We start from the raw sequence: 14,803 nt of genomic DNA on the forward strand, positions 1-14,803 counted from the left end.
CTGCTGCTGGACGGGGAGGGCAGGGAGGCGGGCTGGCTGGGTGAAGTGTGATCGATGGCGGCTTCATTACCAGGGATAATGTCTCGCTGCTCACTTTCCTGACAGCGAATCTGCCTCTAATAGCTGCAGCGCGGCCAGCCAGGATATATGGGTCACTCTCAGACAGAGGACACACCGTTGCCGTGTGCTGTCCTTGCTGCTTCAAGAACACTCCAAGAAAGCAGACGAGGGACTGGGGAGGGGAGGCTGGCTTAGCTGGGACACCTGGGGTCGAATTGGTAGGAGGAAGGCAGTGTGTTCAAATGTTTAGAAATCGGCTCCACCAGGAGAACAAGGCTTGCTGAGACTGACCACAGGGCAATGTCAGGTCGAAGGGTAGCTGTAGCAATCTTGGAAGGGAAAATAAGGCGCTGACCAACATCTGCCTGCATTCTCCAATCTCTAGCAATCTTGGAAGGGAAAATAAGGAGCTATTGCTGATACTGGCAGTGGCTGTTGATCTTGTTACGCTGTTCCTCCAGTGCTAATGCCAAGCATCGCAGCACCTGCTCATGATGCCAAGGGAAGCGACCCTGGCTCAGAGCCACCTTATATCCTTTGAGAATGTGCTTCAGGGTAGCCGGGCATGCAGGGTTCTCTCTACCCACGCATTGGAAGCTGATCCTCTGCTGTTCCATTGTCCACTGGTCTCGGCTGCCAATCTTACGCTGTTCCACATACTCCCATCTCATGCAGTCTCCAGTAAATACCCTTGTGAAGTTTCACATCAGAATGGGAGGTATCATACCCAGAAGTATGACTCTAGGTTCAACAAGGATGCTACATACTGTATGGTAACAATGTCTACTTCTTGTTTGTGAATTTAGCACTCTGGGAAGGTTAGGGACTAATAGCACTGTCAGCTGAAGTCAGATGAAGAAGTGTCTGATGTAATGATTTCTCCTCGGGCTGGAATTAGTCATCATAGGCTGGCAACGTGAACTTGTCTTGTGGCTCGGTTGAGAAGTGTGAGTGTCAGAGCTCCATGGAGATTTTCTGACAGCTCACTGGTGATAGGAGTTTTTAGAATTTTGTTTTCTTTGTGCATTGATTTAGTTCACTGGCCACTGTGAAGGCTGCTTTTGCTGTATATTCATAAGGAATCGACTCTTTTGTAATTGATTCTTTTGAATAATATTATTCACACTCAATGGGGGTTGGAGGAGTCAATGCTTCTGAACCCGAGGGAGCTTTAATCCCATAAAAGAGATACATTAAAAACAATAACAAACCTTCTTTACATGCGGGATGAGCGGAGGTTTCTGGAATTGATTCCACAAATAGAGACAGCCAGAGAGGCGAGCACACAGGGAGATGATGCGGTGCTCCAGTACAGAGCAGAGTCTCTGTCAATACAGTACAGAGCAGAGTCTCTGTCAGTACAGTACAGTGCAGTACAGTGCAGTACAGTACAGTACAGTGCAGAGTCTCTATTCCAGGAGGGTCGCAGTGCTTTACATGCACTCTCTGCCCTACTTTCAGAGACACATTGGGGGTGGGGGGCAGACTCAGTAGGGCTCTTCAAGGTGAAATCTGACACACTCGGATTCAGCTTCTCTTGTGCCTCTGTTGTAGGTGCCTCGTCCAGTTTGCCATGGACTCTGTTAGTGGGTTGTCTGGATGTTGAGCACTGTCCCCTGAGGGCTGACGAGGTTTCCAGTGCTCCTCTGAGAGCACATTCGTTGATAGTTTTTCTCTCTCTCCTCTTTTTCCTCTACTACCATGCAGTATTGTAGATTATATCAGTTGCTGTCTGGTCTCCCTGGTTAAGTCACTCACTCACTCACTATCACATTGCACGGTTTGGAGCTGTCTTTCAATCCCTGTGTCTGTCTGTCTCCACAGAGCAATGATGCCTCAGGGAATGCCTGGAACTGGTTATACTTCATCCCGCTCATCATCATCGGCTCCTTCTTCATGCTGAATCTGGTGCTGGGTGTCCTGTCTGGGTAAGTTTGGCCGGCCGCTACGACAGCACTAGAGCCCCATAGAGCCTAACAAATCACACCCACAGCTAGACCCTCCCAGTGGAGACCAAACACCTCCTGTACAGTAGCTGCAATATCATTTAACATGCTGTGTGTAGGGTGGCACTTATTGTTATAAGATATGTTTCACATGAAGACTACTATGAAACATATTTGATAAATCTAACAGTGATTTGAGTTCTCCTATGTGATTTACCTTATTACATTTTCCCACAGCAAAAGCTGTGATAGGTGCTGCTCACACAGTGTAATTGTAAAGCACAGAGAAGTCTGGTAAAGCATAGGGAAGCATTGTAAAGCACAGAGAGGTCTGGTAAAGCATAGGGAAGCATTGTAAAGCACAGAGAGGTCTGGTAAAGCATAGGGAAGCATTGTAAAGCACAGAGAGGTCTGGTAAAGCATAGGGAAGCATTGTAAAGCACAGAGAGGTCTGGTAAAGCATAGGGAAGCATTGTAAAGCACAGAGAGTTCTGGTATAGCATATAAAAACCCCATGGCAAACCAGGATAAATGATGGTAAATGCGTTGCATAAGCATGGGAAAACTGCAACAATACCACGCAAAAATACTGTGGTATTTTTCCCATTTTTCTAAGGGTTATAATGAGAAAATTAACATCTGTTTATGAGACAACAGCAGGCAGCTTGGTGCTCAAGCGACAAAGTTCAACCACACTGGAAAATGAATAATTAGTTATGTGGAATGAAATACAAACGGATGTTAATATCACAAGATAAATAATCTCTCGACCGCTATGAACTGTTTGAAATGCTGAGATTTCTTAGAGCGTCTACCTCCCAGGGTTCTTATAGGTTTTTGTGTAGTGCCGTTTATTTTTGTTTGCTGAAGTGTGAACCTTCTTTATGTCACCGAGCTCTGATGACATGCAGTTCTACCGCTTTGGAAAATATGTTTGTTTGAAGTGTTTCTTTCAACTACGACGTTTTACCACTTTTCTGTGTTACTGATAAACACTTTACAGCTTACAACTTCAGCGTGGCCGTATGACAAAACCCACGCCCACAAATGCAGTGCGTACAGGGTCTTTTGAAAAGGGTGCAGCACTAGGCTGGTGTCTGTCCCAGCGCTGTGCTCGGGAGCTGTGGGAGAGGGACAGCGAGCCAGTGTTAATTAATGCTTCAGTCCTCTCAAGCCATTCATCTCAATCCCTATTTATTCACACTCAAGCGAGAGGGCTAGGCAACTGCAGAAAGCATGATCGGCCCACCCCTCATGTGATTCATTGAGAGTGCATTGGGATCGAAAGCTGTGAGGAAGGGAGTGTTCACGGTTACAGAGGTGTGCAAACGAGGGTCTCCGCTCCACGTGACTTGAAGTGAAGACCCTTCCAGAGGCTGGCAGAGGGTTGCGTGGATCCCACTCCATTCATATAACAGTACACCAACCCGCCTGATTTGTTCATGTACAGTAAGGTACACCTCTTCCCAAAAACAGTGATTTTGCTTGTGTATCCCAAAAACTACCTAGGCTTATGGTTACATAGGGTTGGTAATGTTAAATCTTAAACAATATGCTGAGTTTGAGAGAGCTGACAGAAAACTGAAACTGAAACATCTTGCGGTTTTCAGTCATGGGCCTGTGTGACAGCACCCCGTGCTTTACCAGCATCCTGACACGGCTTTCCCTGTTTCTTCTCTAAGTTGTTTTGACTTTCTCATCGTGAAGCGCTGCCCGCTGGACTGCAAGCTAACCCTCCCCTTGTCTCCCTGTGTTTCAGGGAGTTTGCCAAAGAGAGGGAGAGGGTTGAGAACAGGAGCGAGTTCCTGAAACTGCGGCGGCAGCAGCAGATCGAGAGGGAGCTCAATGGCTACCTGGAGTGGATCTGTAAAGCAGGTACGCCTTGCACAGGCACAAGAATGTCTCTGCAAAGTCATGAAACAATTCTTAGTTATAGTAAACCAACCTTGATTATTGATATTTGTGGAGATGGGACGGGATAAATCTCTTCTGTATGCTTCAGTCATGACCACTGATATTGTGCAGCAACACCTTCTTACATTTTATTTTCTTAAAAACATTTGGATTAGAAGAAAACAAATCAAAAACACAGAGCGTTTTGACACGTAGCATTCCTCCACCAGGTGGAGCTATACGATTGCTCTCTAATATATATATATACACACACACACACACAGATCTTTTTTTTGTTTCAGCAGTGCAGCGTTTGACCGGGGGCTGCTCTCTCTCTCGCTCCCTCCCTCTCTGTCCCTCGGTCAAGCTCTCGCTGTGCCCAGGTTTGATTTAACTGTTTCTCGTTTCACCTAGAAGAAGTGATCCTGGCTGAGGATGAGACGGATCCGGATGATAGGATGCCCTTTGACGGTATTTATTTGATCTTTTACTGCGGCGTGACTCCTTGAACAAGCACTGTGGAACTGAGTCAGTATTACCAAACTGTTTAAAGCACCAGTGTAATTGAGAATGTGGGTGTGTGAGAGCCTGAGCTAGTCCTGTGAGTGTACTAGTGTGTGTGTGTGAGTGAGTGCATGAGGCTGTGGCTCTGGCACTGTGAATGCGTGAGGTTTTGAAGTCTTGGCTTTGCTGCAGGCTCCCGGAGGAGACCCACGATCAAGAAGAGTAAGACTGATCTGCTGAACCCCGAGGAGGGAGAGGATCACCTGGGGGACATTCCATCTGTCGGTAAGACCCTACGCCGAAACCAGGGGCCGTGTCCATGTTTTCTCAGTAATTGCCTCTAAGAAGCAGGTATTAAATAAATCTGCTCATTAACATGTCGATTCCAAAACAAGAAAAGCCGACCTTCCAACACCTTTACAATTGATCGCTTAAAAATACAAATTAGTTTGATCACGACAGGTTCTATATTAAATAACACTGTCAGACTGTTATCGATTGATGACTCGATAATTGTGCAAAAGGAGGGAAACCGAGGGATGGTGTTGTTTTCTGCTGAGTAATTAACAAGTTTTATGCCACTTAATTAATACCGAAGAACTTCAAATTTCTCGGAGAATACGAGTCTCGGCACAGCCCTACTGAAAGCTGCTTCTGTTGAGTTTGCTGATGCTTGTTATTTAGCCAGTGCTGTAACGTCACACAGCAGATGCCTCAGTTCTTTTTTTATTACCGGTGTGTTATGGTTGAAGTGTACCTCTCGTTAAGTGAATGGGTTGTGTCCGCGACTGCCCGTGAAGACTGTTGTCTAGGAATGTAAGGGCTGTGGGAAAGTGCTCTCCAGTGCGCTGCAAAGATAAGGCACGCCCCCATTCATTTAGCAAGGTCGAAAAACTACGCTAGAATCACACTTAAAATGGTAAGAGAAAGGGAACACAGAGCCACACATGCTAAAATGCATGAGACTTTTTAGAAGTTGTTTAAGATGCCTGATTAAACAAAGTGGTCTGACATTTTCACACACAAGTGCCTGTTGTTTCTATACCACTGATTGACAGTGTAAATTCTCACCCCCGGAGGTAGGTATATAAAGGACTTAAATGACAAATATCGAGGTGTTCTAATACATTTGCACACTACTGTACTTTCATATTGCTTGTCCCTTAAACACAAATGGAGGGGCATTTTCAACACCAGCTAATAAAGGGAAGAGGAGCAGCTAGGCTGTGATGTTTTCTAACTTTGAATGTTTCTTCCTCTCTTCTCCCCCATGGTGCCAGGCTCTCCATTTGCCCGCTCCAGTATTAAAAGTGTCAAGCTAGACGGCTCAACCCCCTTCAACAAGAAGGAGCGGCGGCTGAGGTTCTTTGTCCGCCGCGTGGTCAAAACTCAGGCCTTTTACTGGACTGTGCTGAGTCTGGTCGGCCTCAACACTATGTGTGTAGCCATCGTGCATTACGACCAGCCAGAACTGCTCTCTGATTTCCTGTGTGAGTGTCAGCAACACCCCTGACCTTAACCGCTACTCCACACCACTCTCCCTCCCCTCCCTTCTCCGCCGGCTTGTGCTCATTGCACTGAGTCTTTAAGAGACAGTGTTTCAGATAAGAGGGGTGGGTGTCACTGATGCATGCTGAAAGTCAGGGTGAGAAGCTCTTTTAACTGTGGGATCCTGCAGCTGTATGTTTAATACAAGGGTTATAGTAAAGAGCTTGTTTAAGCAAGTCACTGGTCAGTGTTATTTGTACTAATCAACACGCCTGTGCATAGCTAATTGCACATTGTGTGTGTGTGTGTATGTATATATATATATATATATATATATATATATATATATATATATAGATATAGAGAGAGAGAGAGAGAGAGAGAGAGAGAGAGAGAGAGAGAGAGAGAGAGAGAGATTAGCTAGTCATATCAGTTGAAGCATGTTTAAATGCTCCCTGCCCCTTCCCCATCCACAGAAATGTCCATGAATGAAAGGAGTTTGAGAGATACGCCTTTTCTTTGTAAAAGATAAAAACCCTGTCTGGTGTTCTTTGTGTTTCAGACTTTGCAGAATTTATTTTCTTAGGACTCTTTATGTCCGAAATGTTTATAAAAATGTACGGACTGGGGACCAGGCCTTACTTTCACTCCTCTTTCAACTGCTTCGACTGTGCAGTAAGTATGGTGCAGCCTTTTCATTACACCTCTTCACTGTATTCTTAGGGAGGGGTTCATCTCTAAACAGAAAGGTACTCTAGTGGCTTTTATGAGCACTGAAATGTACGTAAAACCAGCCTTTTCTCTGCTCTCTCTCACAGGTTATAATAGGCAGTATTTTTGAAGTTATGTGGGCAGTAGTGCAGCCCGGAACCTCCTTCGGAATCAGTGTTTTACGAGCTCTCAGGTTATTGAGGATTTTCAAAGTTACAAAGTAAGTATTTTCTACTTCACTAAACCGGTCCCTAATCGAGATGGTTCCTGATGTAGAGTACAATACGATCCAGTAAAGTGCTGGATATACACACTGATAAATACTGTAGTGTCTCCAACTGTGCATGCAAATCTCCAGCCTATTCTGTATTTAAAAATATGTAAAAACTAGGCAGGTTGCTGTTTTGCTGGCAGTGTTAATTAAACATGCCGCCATGCACTGCAGAGCAGCTATATAACCCTCAGATCATTTATTTATAACCTGCTGTGGGTAAAAGGAATTTTCTTCAGTTTTCTTGTTGCTATTATAAGGAGCGAGTGTTTTGAAATGTAAGGATAATGTCTCTGAGTACAAGTATGGGTAATGTGTTGTGAGTAGGAGCCACTGCTAGCTGCTGATGTTGCTTCTGGATGCTGTGCTTTCAGGTACTGGGCATCTCTGCGGAACCTGGTCGTGTCTCTGCTCAACTCCATGAAGTCCATCATCAGTCTGCTCTTCCTGCTCTTCCTCTTCATTGTGGTCTTCGCTCTGCTGGGCATGCAGCTCTTTGGGGGCCAGTGAGTCGACACAGCACAGCACAGCAGAGTACAGCACAGCACAGCCCAGCCAGCACAGCACAGCAGAGTACAGCACAGCACAGCAGAGTACAGCACAGCACAGCACAGCAGAGTACAGCACAGCACAGCAGAGTACTGCAAAGCACAGCAGAGTACTGCAAAGCACAGACTCAGCACAGCACAGCAGAAACACAGCACAGCATAGTGCAACACAACACAGCCAGCACAGCGCAACACAACAGAGCACAGAACAGCACAGCACAGCACAGCACAGCACAACACAATACAGTACAGCACAGAGACTCAAGGGAGCTAGTTGTGGATTTTACTTGCAGTTTAATAATGTTCTTACTGGCACTCTCTATCTGTGAATCAGGTTTAATTTCAAAAGCGGCACTCCACCCACCAACTTCGACACCTTCCCTGCAGCAATAATGACTGTGTTCCAGGTGAGAAGCAGAGCGTGTGTGTTCAACCATGCCTTTATTTTATAATATAGTTGTGTTCAGAAATAAGAGGTTGAGGTTGTCTGTGTAAATATCCATAATCTGACTCCTGTGTAGAGTGGTCAAAACTGCAGGAACCCCCTCCCTCAACCCATATCAAAATTAAACCCATTCTGGCTGTTCATAGGACTCTTTGTGTACAATTCAAATGGGAAACAACAGCAGTTCAGCTCATATCCTGGGCTTTGTGTCCCCACGCTTTGTTATGCAATGAACTGGAACCCTTACTGTGCCGGCAGGTCCTGACGGGAGAGGACTGGAACATGGTGATGTACGACGGGATCAAGTCTCACGGAGGAGTTAACGAGGGCATGGTCTTCTCCATCTACTTCATCGTGCTCACTCTCTTCGGGAACTGTATCCTGAGTCAACCTGCAACGAGCACGGGCAATGCACTGTGACTAGCACGCAGCACGGGCAATGCACTGTGACTAGAACACAGCACGGGCAATGCACTGTGACTAGCATGCAGCACGGGCAATGCACTGAGTGGCACGCTGCAGGCAATGCACTGTGACTAGCACGCAGCACGGGCAATGCACTGTGACTAGCACGCAGCACAGGAAATGCACTTTGGCTAGCACGCAGCACAGGCAATGCACTGTGGCTAGCACGCAGCACAGGAAATGCACTTTGGCTAGCACGCAGCACAGGTGGCAAAACAGCTGGGATGTTACTAATTTAAGATATGCCTGTCAAAATCCGAGGCCAGCCTTAGCATTCACCTGTATAGAAGCTTCACACAGTCAGAGCGTAGCAAAGCATGGTAAAGCCTAGGCAAGCACTGGAAACAATAGAGAGGGATGGTAAAACATGCAAATATCTACAGGAAAAGCATAGCGGGAAAGTTGCTTAAGGGGATGCAGCAGGATGCGTGCAGTGTGAGGTTATATACTCTGTTCCATGCACACATACTGGATATGGGCTGTGCATATCCCCTCGTGTTGTAGTGTATCACAAACAGTAATGCAGTCACAGTTTCATCCCTGTATGAACCAGCTCTGCTTGTAAGAGGAAACTTGACTGGGAGGATTTTGTTTGTTCTGTTCCTGGAATGAATGGTGTTCTCCTGAACTGTAATCCGACCTTAACAGTGAACAGCATTCCCTGTATAGAACTTCACACATGCTGATGTACAAAGCATGGATCAACTTCACAGGAGTTAACTGAGAAAGTTTGGTCCAGGGATGCTATGACATGGTGCTCTCTCTCTTCAGGAAAAGCATCGCTGACCTCAATGGAACAGACACGGGGATGCAGCTGTCGACTAGCGTGCAGCCCGAGGTGTGCCACTAATCTGTTCCACGCAGCACATACATGCACTTTGGCTGAGCATAGTTACAGGAAATGCAGGGAAGCTAGCACGCAGCACAGGAAATGCAGTCTTGGCTCATCACTGTCAGCACACAGCTCTGACTGTAACTAGGAAACCAACACAGGGAGGATTTTGTTTCGCTAGCACGGAACTGAAGCTGGTGCTTCTTCCGTTAGCACGCAGCACAGGAAACCCTCACTTTAACAGACACCCAGCACAGGAACGTATGCCACTTTGGCCATCACGCAGGACAGAAATGCCAAGGCTAGAGGCAGAACAGGAAGTCCACTGTGGCCAGCCAAGCTCTGACAGGAAATGCGCTGTGGTGTCCATGCAGCACAGGAAATGCACTGATGGAATACAACCCTGAGGCTCCCAGGTCAATGCACGAGTGACTAGCAAGCTAGCCTTCATTCCCTAACATGCTGGGATAAACCCTGATCATTAAGATCGAGTGCCGTAGTCAAAATGCAGGGAGAGGCCACTAGCATTCACCTGTATAGAAGCTTCAAAAGTCAATGAGCGTGGCAAAGCATGTCTTGACTGTAAGCATCTGAAACCAACCATGGGCTCGTATGAACTGTGCACATGAGCTCAGTAGAGTCTGAATAGCAGTAGCGTCAAAGTAAACCCTGATCTTAAGGGGATGTCAGCAGGATGAGGCTGCAGTAACCCGTTATATACTGGGTTTCATTAATTACACCCTGGATAGCGGAAGTGAGTCCCCTCGTGTTGCAGTGTATCACTAACTCCATTGCAATGTGCATACAGTTTCATCCCTGTATGATTATTGAAACAGCATGTCAGAGCTTAAGACTCTGAGGATTACAATGCTTCATTCTCATGGCTGCATGGTGTTCTCCTGGGTATGCACTGATTACCCTTAGACAGTCCCTCACGAGTACCCTGCTCAAAGTATTGTTGGACAGCCTGTGGGCAATCTGCATACACACAGGAGCATGGGGATTAAGAGGGACCCCTAAAGCTATGACTGCCTTACACTGCTGTGGTTCCAACCCAGCATAACTGACTGATGGACTGACACAGTTAGGAAGCTTTCGAAACCTGAACCCTACACTAGTTACTAGTCCTAACACCTGAACGATGACTGATGCTTTACACTGAGATGAGTTACTGATGGCTGCACGCGAACTCTTCTCACTTGCAAATTTGTACTGCTTGGCGAGTCATCACCCTGACTGCTTGACTTGTCTTGACTGACGACAACCCTGGGCTCCCAGTGACTGACGCTGACCACTGAACATGTGACTGAACCCTGACCCCTGAGCGAGTGAGTAAACCCTGATCTTTTTCAGGATGAGCAGGAGTAAGAGGAGGCCACTAACAAGAAAAACGCACTTCAGAAAGCCAAGGTGACCACAGGAAGTGAGTAGCTCTCACTGCAGGGATTCCTCCTCCATTGCAGCGTAAGTGTCACATGAGCCTGAACTGTCCAGCATGGCTGAGTGTACACTGAGCTCCTGTACCAATCACTGTGCTGAGTGCTCCCCCTGACCCCTGAGTATGAGCGGATTACCTGATTCACCGGAAAGTACCTAGTAAAGCTGCATGTGACAGGCCCTGTATCACTGTGCGAGTGACTGCATTGCTGCTATTATTGAAACAGGAGTCAGTGACCCTCTATCTGTAAAATACAATGTTCTCTTACCCTGAGCTGCCTCAGTAGAGTCTGAATATCAGTAGACAGTCCCTACGGTCTGTAAGAAGCTGTCACTAGGGAGCTGCAGTCATTATTTTGCATTTCATTAAGCGACAGTTAAAGCTATCTGCCTTACACTGTTACAGTTAAAGCTAACTGCCTTACACTGTTACAGTTAAAGCTATCTGCCTTACACTGTTACAGTTAAAGCTATCTGCCTTACACTGCTGCATTCTCATGGCTGCACGCGATTCTTCTCATTGCAAAGAACACTGCTTGGCGCCATCACTCTGTGTTAACTTCTCTTGTACGACAGCCTGGGGGCGTGAATACTGAACCCCTGAACATGGGGATGAACCCTGACCCCTGAGCGAGTGACTAACTTCGTAACCTGGGGATGAACCCTGACCCCTGAGAGAGCGACTGACCCGATAACTCGGGGATGAACCCTGACCCCTGAACGAGTGACTGACCCTGACCCCTGAGCGAGTGACTGACCCTGACCCCTGAGCGAGTGACTGACCCTGACCCCTGAGCTGAGTGACTGACCCTGACCCCTGAGCGAGTGACTGACCCTGACTCTTGAGTGAGTGACTGACCCTGACCACTGAGCGAGTGACTGACCCTGACCACTGAGCGAGTGACTGACCCTGACCACTGAGCGAGTGACTGATCCTGACCCCTGAGCGAGTGACTGACCCTGACCCCTGAGCGAGTTAATTCTAACCACAGTAGGTGCAGATGCTGCTGAACACTCAGGGTGTTTTCAGGACTCCTGAAAGGTAGCTTCACAGCAGGGATTCCTCCTGCACTGGGGTGGGAGTTGTAAAGCCTGAACTGTCCAAAGTGCCCCAGTGTACACAGAGTCCTGTAGTAACCCTTGCTGAGTGTCCCCCTCCAAGCCCTGTTCAGAGCGGATAGTGATTCACAGGAAATACCTGGGCCAGCTCTATTAACAGGACCTGCTATCACTGGTGCCGGGTCACGCTGCAAAGCTGCTATATTGTAACAGGTTACAGTTCCACTTATCTCTGAAATTCAGGGTTCACACTCGAGCTGCCTCAAGGGGAATCACCAGTCAGAAGCCCAGCAGTCATGTACAGTATCTACATATATGAGCCAAAATAATACAGAAACAGCTGTGGCCAGCCCCTTTATAAATGCTGGTCTGTTTGAAGAGCGCTGTGTCAAACCATGTTCAGTTTTACACTGAATCTATTGTTTTGTTGGGGCCGATATTAAATCCTTCCAGTTTACCCTTTACTGCGCTGAAATATACTGTGTTGACAGTCCAGTTTATTTGTGTTCAGGTTGATTCAGTTGTCTCTTATAAATACATCAGATATTCAAGGTCTGCTACAGCCAAGGGAGAACATTTATTTTTAAAAATGGGATTGTGCATTGTGTTTTTATTCTACTGAAAACATTTCACAAGAGAGCTGATGTTTTCAACACATGCTCTTAAAACATACAGTACCTTTAAAACATACATGCATGTGGATTGTTTTACAAGGCAATTTTATTAAGTTTTCAATTAAATGATGGGTGTAATTTCTTTGAGAATTTGACAAATTGAAAAAATCAGCTGAACACAGATCCCAACTTGTGTTATTATTAGCATCATGTATCTATACAGTAAGTATATGATATTTGTTCTTATTATTATTATTAGTAGTTGTAGTAGTATTTTTACAACTACCAGCCTGCCCTTAATAGCTTGCTCTCTTCAAGTCATTTTTTGCATCGCTTTTTTGTTTGTTTATTTGTAATTTATACCCTAGAAATAGTAACGTGTAGATACATGCTTAGCTTCTTCCAAATCGCTGTCATTCTCACCAAAGAATATGTTGTTTTAAACTGTATATTGTAGCAAAACAACATTGTTTTTAATGTTATCGCATAAATCTGAACTCCTGAAATGAAGAAAATAAACTGTGCAGTAAACCAGTGGGGCTGTTCTTGCCCAGTGATTGAGATGCTGATGAATATCCTGATGAATATATTGGAGCCCAGGATCAGCACAGGCCCTGTTAGTACAGTGTAATACAACACATCACAGCACCAGTGCTGGAGCCAGGATTCCTGTAGTACAACCGGACCCACAGCCTCTGCTCTCCACAACATAGCCAGAAAAAACATCCCGTCACAAACTCGCATGCAAAACTTATACTTGGGCTTACACCTGCCCTATTAACAGCATCTCAGTGACAAGATATTTTTGGATTTTGATGAATTCATCTAGTTACAGTTCATGAAACTCAGCTATTTTAGAGAGATAAGATTCAAGGTTAATTTTCATTTTTCAAAGCAAGTAGACAGTTTTTTTTTTCAGTAGTCGAAATGTTTGAAGTTTCTAGTGTTTAGTTTCTTGTGAAGCTTATGCCAGTGTTTAAACAGTACTACAGCAGGACCCCCTTTATTCACACAACATGTTATACCAGCTATCTCTCACATTTCCACCAGTCACACCCTGGCATACCTTCTGTGGAGAAAACAAACAACAAAACTAAACAAAAAGAAACAGAAAGAGCGTTTGCTGGAGCTGATAAAGTGTTTGATGATCTGCAGCGTTTGCAGAGAAAAGAAATCCCAAAGAGAAGTGCTTTATCCAAACTGGGTAACACTTTACCTGAAGTGTCTCTAATTACTGTGTATTTTGGTAGTAGCATATTGGCACAATATATGTAAGTACATAATTGTATCAGAAAAGCGTTAGGGTTGGGGTTAGGGTGCTTTGGGTTAGATTGCAGTGTCTCTAATTACTGTGTATTTTGGTAGTAGTTACTTAGTAATTGCAGGTGTACTTACACAGCATTACAATGTCATTATGCAGTTACAGTGTACTTAATGTGGAAAGCTTCTTGCACAATATATGTAAGTACACAATTGTATCAGAAAAGCGTTAGGGTTGGGGTTAGGGTGCTTTGGGTTAGATTTATGAGCAGGGTTCCCCGGTGTGTGCCTGACCCACACAGTTGCTGTGGTCAAATGTGTGCATCTAACTCCTTGTGTGCCTGACCCACAGAGCTGCTCTGTGTACATCTAACTCCTTGTGTGCCTGACCCACAGAGCTGCTCTGTGAACATCTAACTCCTTGTGTGCCTGACCCACAGAGCTGCTCTGTGAACATCTAACTCCTTGTGTGCCTGACCCACAGAGCTGCTCTGTGTAGCTCCTTGTGCATGTTGCATGGCTGGTGTATCGCTTTCTGTTTCGCTCTTTCCTTGGTAAGGAGGCTGAGTGGCGAATGCTTCTCTTTTATTTCCTTTTCTGATTTTTATGTCATTATCGAAATGTGTACCAGTTATACCGTTTACTCACTCGCCTGTGCCTGTAGTTCAATTTGTATTTATTTGTATCTTTTATTTAACAGTGTAGTTGCTTTAAATGTTGTGAGCTCCTATCATTGTGGATGGCTATGCTTCTATGAGCACACTGGATTAGCCAGCTACTTGTTTTAATAGCAGGTAACCCCTTTCTGGTTTCATCCTAGACTCATGATTTTTTTAATTAACCAAAAGGAAATTTACCTTAGGGGCACTTCTATTGCAAGTAACATCGTTTATGACTGAGTACATTTGAAATAACAGTGCCAGCTGTTAATGCAAGTGTCCTGTTAATAATTTTTCCAGGTGTCTTACATCATAGCAGAACACACAAATCAGACCCCAGTGATACTGAAAGCAATTGTACTGTCACAGATTAAATACTGAAAGCAAGTATACTCTCACAGATTAAATACTGAAAGCAATTGTACTGCCACAGATTAAATACTGAAAGCAATTGTACTGCCACAGATTAAATATTGAAAGCAATTGCACTGTCACAGATTAAATACTGAAAGCAATTGTACTGCCACAGATTAAATACTGAAAGCAATTGTACTGCCACAGATTAAATACTGAAAGCAATTGTACTGTCACAGATTAAATACTGAAAGCAA

The 14,803-nt window shown here is 45.2% G+C and overlaps 1 protein-coding gene across 1 annotated transcript in view; it reads left to right on the top strand.

Moving 5' to 3' along the window:
• The window catches only part of cacna1ab (calcium channel, voltage-dependent, P/Q type, alpha 1A subunit, b), a 71,859-nt gene that overhangs the window by 36,788 nt on the left and 20,268 nt on the right, over nucleotides 1-14,803 (top strand). The window contains exons 6-15 of the mRNA XM_041235647.1: nucleotides 1,885-1,988; nucleotides 3,766-3,881; nucleotides 4,314-4,370; nucleotides 4,596-4,688; nucleotides 5,684-5,893; nucleotides 6,454-6,566; nucleotides 6,710-6,822; nucleotides 7,248-7,379; nucleotides 7,756-7,828; nucleotides 8,125-8,282. Coding sequence (XP_041091581.1) covers nucleotides 1,885-1,988; nucleotides 3,766-3,881; nucleotides 4,314-4,370; nucleotides 4,596-4,688; nucleotides 5,684-5,893; nucleotides 6,454-6,566; nucleotides 6,710-6,822; nucleotides 7,248-7,379; nucleotides 7,756-7,828; nucleotides 8,125-8,282 — 1,169 coding nt within the window. The remainder of the gene's footprint in view (nucleotides 1-1,884; nucleotides 1,989-3,765; nucleotides 3,882-4,313; nucleotides 4,371-4,595; nucleotides 4,689-5,683; nucleotides 5,894-6,453; nucleotides 6,567-6,709; nucleotides 6,823-7,247; nucleotides 7,380-7,755; nucleotides 7,829-8,124; nucleotides 8,283-14,803) is intronic.

Source organism: Polyodon spathula, chromosome 38, assembly GCF_017654505.1.
Source record: "Polyodon spathula isolate WHYD16114869_AA chromosome 38, ASM1765450v1, whole genome shotgun sequence".
Lineage (NCBI taxonomy): Eukaryota > Metazoa > Chordata > Actinopteri > Acipenseriformes > Polyodontidae > Polyodon > Polyodon spathula.